A 10,477-nucleotide genomic window follows, 5' to 3' on the forward strand; every position below is an offset into this window, starting at 1 on the left:
TACTATAAAAATGTACCAGATTGGTTATCTGCGTAGCTTGGGCTGCACAATCGTCCCTGAATCAAAGCTGCATGCTTCTCGGTTAATAGAGCAATACAGAACTCTTTAGGGACTATGAAAATTCACTCATTTATTTACAGGTAAAAGTCCTAATCTTTGCAGCATTTACGTTGATTTTTTTTTTTAATTAAATTGTTTTCTTTTAGTGCTAGGAAATTTAGCAAGAATTTTTTGTAATCTTTGATAATATATTTTTTGTTGTGAATTTGTATGGATAGCCAATTCATTCATGCCTGTTTCTTGAATGTATCTTTTTGACTGGGAACTTCTGAAAATAAATTTTGATGTTCGCTGATAGGGTCAAAATATACTAGAGTAGTATTCAAACTCTAAGTACTTTAGCAAAATCCATAATTAAGGGATATTAACATTAAGTATGATTTATCTATCTCCTGGCATCTGATTAACTATCACGTCGAGCTCATAAAACGAGTTTCTTGCTACTGAGATGTTGAACTTCCTGTAATTTGAAGTCATAGTATCCTGCATCAAGGTTACTTATGACTATGAGGCTATAATTCTGTTCAGAGCTTTCTCATTCTCCTTTGTAGAACTTCTTAGTCTCTACTATTGTGAGACATTTAATGACTAGTAAAACCTAGTTGGTATTAAAATATGTGCATTGGCTCTAAACAAAGTTCAATTGTATTGGGACTATAATTTTTTTATAGTACCCATGTCAGTGAATCTATGATCTTATGAAGCTTGAATAAATTTGGGGATGTTTATTTATGTTAGTAACAAAGTACATGTGTTTCCTTAAAAAAAAAATAAATAATAAAAAAAAAATTTACATGTGTTTCTGCTTGGAATGATTATTACCAATGAGGAAGTATAAGCCGCTACAAAGTGGGCAAAAAATCACTACCAAGTAAAGGTGATCATCCATAGCTTGACCCGCTAGCTCAATATGACCCGGCTTGAAAAAATTGTTGGTTTTGACAAGACTACAAAGAGTACACATGCATTTTTAATTCGAAACCCGAGCCTAGCCCGAAAAAGGTCAAAAAGGCTATTTTGACCTGATAAACCCGATGCTATTTTGTTAGTTTGGACATAATTTTATGCATAGGCTTGGCCTTACCCGATTTTTGATCACTTTGCTACTAAGACTAAACTGTAGAAAGTTTTTTGGCTACTGTATCTCTAATAGAAATAAAAGAAATTCGTTAGTAAAGCTTTCCTCTTTGTCTTTTTTAAAACTCGAGTTTTTATAATATGTTGCTTCGTAGATGACTTTTACGAATAAAGGAAAAGACAGTCATGAAAGACATTTCGAAAATTCAAGGCAATGATATCAATGATCCAAAGGTCTTGTCAATGCCTACAAGGATGGTGAGTTTAACTGAGAGGCAATCTGACATGCTAACCCAAACTTTTCCATTCCAACAAAAGTGTGGGTTTGAGCAAGCCTAAAAAGTCAACCCGTCCATAATAGCCCGCTTTGGCCTAACAAGCCTGACTCTTTTTTGCGAGTTTGGGTATAATGGCCTAGCATGACCTGAATTTTGATCACTTTTAGTTCAACTAAGATGAGATGTGACAAGAAGATCCACATGAAAGTCAAATCTTCATGTGACTTAGAGATGGTCAACCAAGAAGTGACCTTGAAAATCGTTCCACTAATTGTTGAGGAGGAGTATATGATTTCAAATCTAATTGATAACTTCAAAGAAGATGTGAATGCTGAGAATAGGCGCAAAGGCTACACATCCACTTAGTGTATGTAGCCCCCACATACACCAGTGATGTGTCACAATTTAATTGGTTGCACATTTGACTCCAAAAATACCCTAATATGAAATTTCATTTGAAATTTTAGATTCAAAATTCAAATTAACCAGGGACCCACTCTCCCTAACCACCCCACTCTCTCTCCTCTCTCATTTCAACCAGTTCCTTTTTTTTAGGGTCTAATTTTCTCTCTTCTCTCTCCTCTCCCCTCTCTCCTCCATTGTTCTTACTCTTCATGTTCCTATCAATTTTTTTTCTTTAAATGTTTTCCCAAATTTTGTTTATTAAAAAACTTTACATGACAAAAAATTTAATATTCTGAGTTTGTGGAATCAAATAGCTTCAAATTATGTTACGATTTTTGTTTTGATTCCCCAATTTCTAGGGTTCTTCATAAGATTCATCTCTTCATATATAATTTTTCTCCAGATTTGTTTGTTAATAGAATTTTTATGTTTCTAATCTTTAATATTCATGCAAATTGTTTATGCTCCATTTTTTAAAAGAATTTCTTTATTTTATTTTCTTTTTACAACCATTGAAATCCCCAATTTCTAGGGTTCGTAAGCGCGAAATTGGAGTTCAATTCATCTATCGAAGAAATGTAATTAAAATGGTGAATTACCCCCTGCAAAATGGATGATCGCAATTTAACTGGAGAATTGCATGTTTAACATCAATTTGGAGACCTAATTTGCCTTTTTTTCAATTTTGAACTAATTTTTGTTTGGTGAACAATTATTTATGTACATGAAGGTGAATTTGCAATATTTACCATTGTTCATAACCCGATTCGCAAATTGAACTTGCCGTTTTCCATAATTATAAGATAACATGTTGAAGAAATTGGCAAATCGTTAATTCCAATGTTCTTCGGGTTTTCGGTTTTCTATTAACAATAATTGATTGGGTATTTTTTAGTAACACAAAATGACAGTAGTAGTAATCACAATCATACAACATGGAGCTGTTCTATGTATCCCAGTAACTGATTAAACACTAATTTTTAACTTCAATATAAGGGCTTCGTTGTTACTAGTTTAGAAGTTATGATACTTATATTTACATACCTGTTTCATATAAATATATAATTGTTACTATGTTTATTTAGAAACTATTAATAAAATGTAAGTAAATTTCACACATAATTACAATCTAAATGCAAGAAACAAAAGCAAGAATCATTTTTTAACGAAACAAATATAAGTTTGTTGTACTAGTAATAACTTCATGTTATGTCATTTTTAACATTATTCTGTATTTATTAGTAGTTGATAATCTTTTTTGTGAATTACAATTGTTTTTTTTTTTTTTTTTTTTTTGTAACCCTCCACCTCAAATCCACTAGTTGATTTTAACCCTTCAAAACTAACTTTTAGCCTTCTTTGTTGAGTATTGTCGTTACATTATATATATATATATATATATATATATATATATATATATATATATATATATATATATTGTTATTAATACATTTGTAGACCTTGATATACTTACGTCCCCACATTATTGATAACTACCTCTTTTTCTTTAACTCTTAAGATTAGTCTATGAACATGTATACCCCTATAACACTTAAAATTGATTTTACAACAAATAGATACTAAATACTAAAATTTGTGATAGTGTCCAATAATGAAATTTTATTATACGTGTGTTTCAATTACTATGATGGTTCCATATTGAAATTTAAACATACATTGTGCAATAATTGTCAATTATAATAGTAACGAAACAATTCAAGGTTTGTTTGTGAATTAGTAACAGTATGATTTTAAATAGTATTGGAAAGCTTTATTATAGGTTGCAAATAATTCACTATTGTTATTTGTATGATTGATTTTGAGGATGAGAAAAGGAAATTTAGGGCGGTTTTGTGGGCGGAAAAAAAGAATGTAGGTAGTTTCAGAGGTAAGAATGTATTTAGGATGGTTTCGGTTCATTATTAGCTCTAATGATTGACAAAATTAAAAATCATTAGTCATCAAGGGTATATGGTGTATTTTTGTAAAAACTCGGGGGTATATAATGAATTTACAAAAGTGCAGGTGTATGTGGTGAATAAACAAAAAACTCGGAGGCATATGATGAATAACCCGTTATAAATATCTTAGATCATGTTGTTGATGCTACTGAAGACGGAAAATGATAATAAAATGAAGACTAGTTAGAGATCTCCTTACAATTTTTACAAACATTTACCATCTTTATATCATTGGTGACAAAATTCTATAAATATTAGTAGCTGATAGACTATTTTATTGAATTACATTTGTTTTCACTACAAGAAAAAAGCGAATTAGCGACGGCCAAAGTAGTCGCAAATCCGTTGCAAAAATGAATTTGCGATGGATTTGCAACTACTTTGGTTAGTCCCTAAAGACCTCGTCGCAAATTCATTTTTGCGACTAATTTTTGGATAGTTGCAAATTTAGCGACGGATTCGCAACAACTTTGCAACTACCATTTAGCAACTACCTTACAATTTTTGCAACTAAACCACTGTCCGTCGTAAAATATTTGCGACGGATTAGCGACTACGCAGCCCAATATTTTGAGACTAGGGAGACCAGTGGTTTGTGACGAATCAGCGACTACCAGACCAAAGTTTTGCGACTGTGGAGACTAATTTATTTTGCGACGGATTAGCAACTACGAGACTAATTTTTTTGCGACGGATTAGAGACTACTGTGAATTATTATTTTGCAACTAACCATTCAGTCTCTAAAACAAATATGCAGTCGCTAAATTTTTGTGACTGACTATAATATTTGGAGGCCATAATTTCATGACGGCCAATATGAGTGAAAAAAAAAGTTACCAAGCATAAATAAAATTAACCAATGCTAATTTTATTCGAGTATCCAAAATATCATCAACTTTGCATCAATGTATTAAAAAACAATATTCTAAACCATATGACTAATTGTTTCAAAATCACCTCCCATATTAAGGAAGCTACTTCCAATAAGAACTTATAGAAGATATACAAATATGCCTGCAAATATTAAAGATCAACTGTTCACAAAATTACCACCAAGAAAATAAAAATCACTTAGTTGCATCACGAGAGCAGGTGACAGTGACAACGGAGGCTTAGTAGGACATTAATGTTGAACAAGTGTTGTCATATCCTTCAATGTTTTATGCGTAGCCATTTTTCCCTTCTTTCATGTTGCCTTTTCTATCTCATGATTTTCAACAATTTCCTTGGCATATTTTAATTTTTCCGCTGCCCTTTTTTGGCTTTTGATCTTCTTCCTGTCACGTTTTTCTTTCGCCATCTTCTTTAATCCTCAACTTAAGAGCTTAGTTGAGAAATCATTGCATGGAAGGAGTGGAAGATGATGTAATAGGGTGAGAAGTAGGGTCGTTCTTGAAGTATATTTGTGAAACACTCCCTAAACCGAAAACTTTTCACTTCTCTTTTGCCCACCTACAACCTCTAAGTAGACTTTGTCAGAGAGCTCCTTTGTTCTTATATTCCTCAAGTTTTTCCATATATTCTCCCTGCATTAAGATATGTGTTAGTAACTATGGTGGTCTCAGTTGTTACAATAAAAAAAAATGAAACACTTATGATAATATCAATGTTGTTAACAATTATTAGTAAAGTTTTCGACATAGTCTCCTTTGTATATTGAACAATCTCCTCCACTAGGGTATGGCTTCAAAACCTGCTTCAATTCACATCATGTCATACTACGTTATTCTCATCCTCCAACTCAACCACACATGCAAACAAATAGACAACCTATAATGATTTGAGTTTTAATTAAAGAGTAGTGAGCTAAACTCACCCTAGCGCTTAATGGTAAATTTGGAAAAAGAAAATAAGGGACTTGATAAAAAGGTAAGGGACAAAGGAGGGGGGTAAGGCTGAAGAAATAATGTCATCCTAACAAAGGGCAGTGACTAGAGAATATTTTATGATAGTTGCTAAAAACTGAAAAAACCATGTTAAGAGAATGCTCCTATCATTTCTCTTTATTAATTAACGTGTAAGCTACCTAATTAATGCAAACAAGGTTCTTTAAAAATCAAAGAAAAAAGTTTAAAGATAAGTGTATGATATCCACGATTTGCATTAGCTTATAGTGAAACAAGTAGAACAAAATTATGCTAGATTGCTACAACTCAATGTTTTACCAAAATAGAGAACAAAATTTCAGACTAAATGAGACTACATACATCAAAATATGCAACTACATATGAGATATATAAGTGAAGTTAGTAAGATTGTGTAGCTTAGAAGTAGATTATATTGCTTAAATCCCTATAAGGTTCACATTTTAAGAGTTCTATAAAATAATACCAAAAAACAAAAGATAAGCCATAAATTCCAGGGGCTTCATATACAAGGATATATGTAAAAGTCAGTTTTTGAGTTCTACGGGTGGGTCAGATTGCAAGAATAAACTGCACCAGTTGGATTCGAATTTTAAGGCGATTCTAGTTGCAGTAGTTAGAATAGGATATCTAGTGTTAAGGAAAAATATCAAAAAAATTAACTAAAAATATTTTTTAGGGTTTTAAGTCAGTTTTGTCAAGTAGTACAGCTGGAAAATCTGATAAGCATGTTCTGCTAGCAAGGGCTGTTTTCCTTGAAGTTTTATGCAATTTCTTAGCTTTGTTTCATACGTGTTGCTCACATAGATGTAGCCTATTTAAAGGCCTAAATTCATCAATAATATTTAGTTTTTCAGCCATCTAAAACCCCCATCCCAACAAATAAGCCTTAGACCTTGGATACAAGTTTATTAGACACCTTAATTGAATTATAAGCATAGATTTTGTACAGGAATATTATAGTTGCTTACAATTCAATGTGAATCACTACAAAAGACTTTAAAACATCAAACCAAAAAGATTCTAACAGTATAAAATCAAACGATATTACCCATATAACATCAAGGTACGTAATTAAAGCAGCAAAAATCAAAAGCCTAAAACTAAAAGATATAAAATTAAAAAAAAAATAAAAAAATTTGAAACATATATAGAACTATAGAAGCAGGAGATATATTATTAAGCACTCATTATAGACAGCCAAATACATTAATCATTAGCTCATATAAATTGTTAAACAAGCAGTAAACATACCTAATTGATTTATTTTTCTCGACCTCATTCTTTTTGACAGGGAGCTCTTCAAGTGCTGCTTATACAGACAACAAATAATGGAATTATAGCTTCAATTATAGATTAAATAGAAAAAAAAAAAAGCATATTGATTAATTAGGCAAAACAAAATCGAAATTGACGAAATAATTAAACATATAGTAATAAGAAATTGACAAACCCCAAAACATTTACTAAATCGTAGGGATTATAGCTGGAATAATCAGACTTGGGATCTTTACATTGAAAATAATTAGGGCTTTTTGTATAATCAATCATTTTTGAATCGTTTTACATTGATTGACTTCAGTGATAATCCTAAAATTCCCAATTGGCAGCCAGATTAAAATCAATTCAATCAATTTGTAATTCACAATTTACTATGGAAACCAGATTAAAATTAAATCAATAAATTTGTAACTCAAATTCAATCAATAATTAGATCAAAATCAATTCCGCAATTCGAAATGGAAACCATATTAAAATAAAAAATTGGACAAAAAACACAATGCTAACCCTAAGATTCGCAATTGGCAAATTGCAGTAAGTGAAAGATGGAATGAAGGGTAGGAAGGGGGAGAATGCATAACTTACCTAGGTGGAGATGTGGTGGCGCAGCGGCGGCAGATGAAGACGACGACGAGGGGTTCGATCTGAAGTTAAGAACTTGGCCCTTTTTTTTTCTTTGAGAAAGAAGACTATGTACTGTTCGTATAATGAATGAAGGAATAAAAAGTGAAAGTTGGTTTTTTTTGCGGCAACAATTTATGATACCAAGAGTTTTTTATTTTTAGATTTTATAAATTTCAAAATAATTGTAGCGACTACGTCTACGTGTTAGTTGCAACAGTAGTCGCAAATTTTTTTTAAAAATGGTTTAAAAATTATTAAGCCTAGCAACTATACTTTAGTCGCAAAAAATTATGAGGGTGTCACAGATTAGTGACTGCATAGCAACTATTACAAAATCAGTTGTAAAATTTGCAACTACTTACCTTTTTCAGTCGTAAAAATATTTTTTCCGATTGATTATTATGGTAGTCGCAAAAATCAGTTGCTAATTAGCAACCGCATAACAACTTCCTCAAAATCAGTTTGCAAAATTTGTGACTACTCTTTTTTTTCAGTCGCAAAAATTATTTTTGCGACTAATTATTATGGTAGTCGCAAAAATCAGTTGCTAATTTGCGACCGCATAACAACTTCCTCGAAATCAGTTGCAAAATTTGTGACTACTCGTTTTTTTCAGTCGCAAAAATTATTTTTGCGACTAATTATTATGGTAGTCGCAAAAATCAGTTGTTAATTCCCCTTTTTCTTGTAGTGTTTTAATTGTAACCCTCCAGTACTTGACTAAATTTCGGACACAATTATATTAATAAATTTATGTATTTTATTAATATTGGAATTCTATATAATAGTTTCCAGCTAACAATGTCCTATTAATAATATTGTAACTAATAAATTACACATATGTTTAGTAAATAGGCTTGCTGGTTCATTCATATAATAAGAGTTCCATATGAGTTTTATAAGAACAAAAATTTAACACATTTGAAATTATTTATTCATATCAAATTTGAAGTGAACTTTAACAATAACTCCATTTATCCATCAAATTTTGTAAAACTAGAGTGTATCCATGCTAACGCACGGTATACATGTAACATGTATATTTAAAAACAAAAAATAATATTCCGTTGAAAAGATGTAAGTTTTTCTTAAAAAAAATGATAGAAGTTACTTAATGAGAGGTTATATAAATAAATAAATAAATAAATAAATAAATAAAAAACAAAAACAAAAACAAAAACCTAAACTCAGGAGAGTTGAGGACTAAGGTTTTGGAGAAACCTCATTAACTGACTCTTAAATTATGTAAATAAATTGTTTTTTTTTTTTCTCAAATTCTGAAAAGCAATGCGTTGTTTTTTTTTGTTTTTTTATTAATTTTTTTTTTGTAGTTTATTTGTCTTTTAAATACTAACTCCTGCCTAATCATCCCCAAAATCAATAATGTCATATCGATTTGGTCAATGAAAATACAATTTCAGATACGAGAATTATTTATACATTACTATTTTAATAACAAACATATTTATTAGAAAGGTTAGTGACACCAACTTAAAGTCGAAACATGTATTTGTCAGGTTTTTCAACATCTGTAGTTATGAATCTAAAATATTATTAACCGTTACTATTTTAATCAGAATCTTTTTAACACGAAAAATAACTCAATCAATGTTCTAATTGGGGTTATCTGAATCTCTCTCCATCATCAAATGTTATGTATAAATTCCAATTGTCAAAATCAAATTAGAAAATTCATATAACAAAATAATTACTGTGAGATTTAATTCTAAGTGTAAGCTTTTTAATTTGTTTTTTTAATGTATTTGAATAGTACTCCCATCATTTGTTTAGTAACTTTACATATTATACTACTGAGAATATACGTGTCACTATCAAGTTACTACTATATAGTTTTCAAAATACTAAAAAACTGTAATTGTTATTATATTACAATATAAAAACATTTTAACATCACGAAGAACTGAATTCTTCATCTTTGTCGAACCAAAATATTGGATTATACCCAGAATTGTACAATTCCAAAAAGTTTGTCAAAACCAGACCACTTGATTTATTAAAATAAAATATATGTAACATTCAAGTTAAACAAAACTACAATTATTATTGGATTATAAAAAAAAACATTAACAATGAAGATTGAAACTACAACATTATAAGTCAATGATTTTATAAAATTACATAAAACCTGCACATATATGGAGTGTGTAGAATGAAGTATTGAACAATAGAATCTTGATGTATTGATCATATGAAATACATAGTTGAACACCATTGATTTTATTAAACAAAAAAAAAATTATACATAAATTACATCACCGTAAATGCTTCCGTCGTTAATGGCTTCCTCTGTTTTTTTTTTCTTTTTTTTTTCTTTTTCTTTTTCTTTTTATTTTTTTTATTTTTACATTACATTGATGATGGGGTGGGTGGAAAAGGTGGCCCCCAACCTTTGTAGCATTGGCGGCAAACAAAAACTCCCTCCTAATATACTGTTTTGGCGGTTTTTCCATGAATGATTTCCCTCCCAATTTTCCCTCTCTTTTATTTGGTGAATGGTTAGGTGTCAACACCTAATTGACAGTGTATGTGGGGGCTACATACACTAAGTGTATGTGTAGCAGTTCGCGAGAATAGGAGTGAGGTTTCTGTGATTGAAAAATCAAACAGTGATTTAGTTGAATGGTTGAATTGGAATTCGTAGCTTCTATGTTATATTGAGGATGATTTCATGGCTCTTGAATTTAATCAAATGCACCCTATTTTTATGTCCATTATCTTTTAATTTTTCATTTAAGTTACTCCATCCGTCCCTTAATTACATGTCTATTTTTCTTAAAAAAATAATGTACTTTTTGACTATATTTCCTCTTTTTGATGAGTTGTCATCAATTTTCTTTTATATTTTTTGTACTTTTGACATCATTTTCCAACACTTTATCTCTATATCTCTTTAAAAATTACCAA

The 10,477-nt window shown here is 30.4% G+C and overlaps 1 protein-coding gene and 1 long non-coding RNA gene across 2 annotated transcripts in view; one reads left to right on the forward strand and one right to left on the reverse strand.

Annotated features, from left to right (window-relative positions):
- The window catches only part of LOC145585380 (ATP-dependent DNA helicase SRS2-like protein At4g25120), a 36,985-nt gene extending 36,511 nt beyond the window's left edge, over positions 1–474 (forward strand). The window contains exon 29 of the mRNA XM_081642086.1: positions 20–474. Within this exon, the coding sequence (XP_081498212.1) occupies positions 20–109 (90 nt within the window). The 3' untranslated portion in view covers positions 110–474. The remainder of the gene's footprint in view (positions 1–19) is intronic.
- A 4,155-nt stretch (positions 475–4,629) lies between these two features.
- On the reverse strand, positions 4,630–7,659 carry LOC145585371 (uncharacterized). The gene is made up of 3 exons (XR_014100642.1): positions 7,514–7,659; positions 6,902–6,956; positions 4,630–5,308 (listed from the first exon to the last, which is right to left on the reverse strand). It is a non-coding gene; the product is annotated as an uncharacterized LOC145585371 (long non-coding RNA).
- Between the last annotated feature and the right edge of the window lie 2,818 nt (positions 7,660–10,477).

The sequence above is a fragment of the Chenopodium album genome, chromosome 2 (assembly GCF_948465745.1).
Source record: "Chenopodium album chromosome 2, dcCheAlbu1.1, whole genome shotgun sequence".
Lineage (NCBI taxonomy): Eukaryota > Viridiplantae > Streptophyta > Magnoliopsida > Caryophyllales > Amaranthaceae > Chenopodium > Chenopodium album.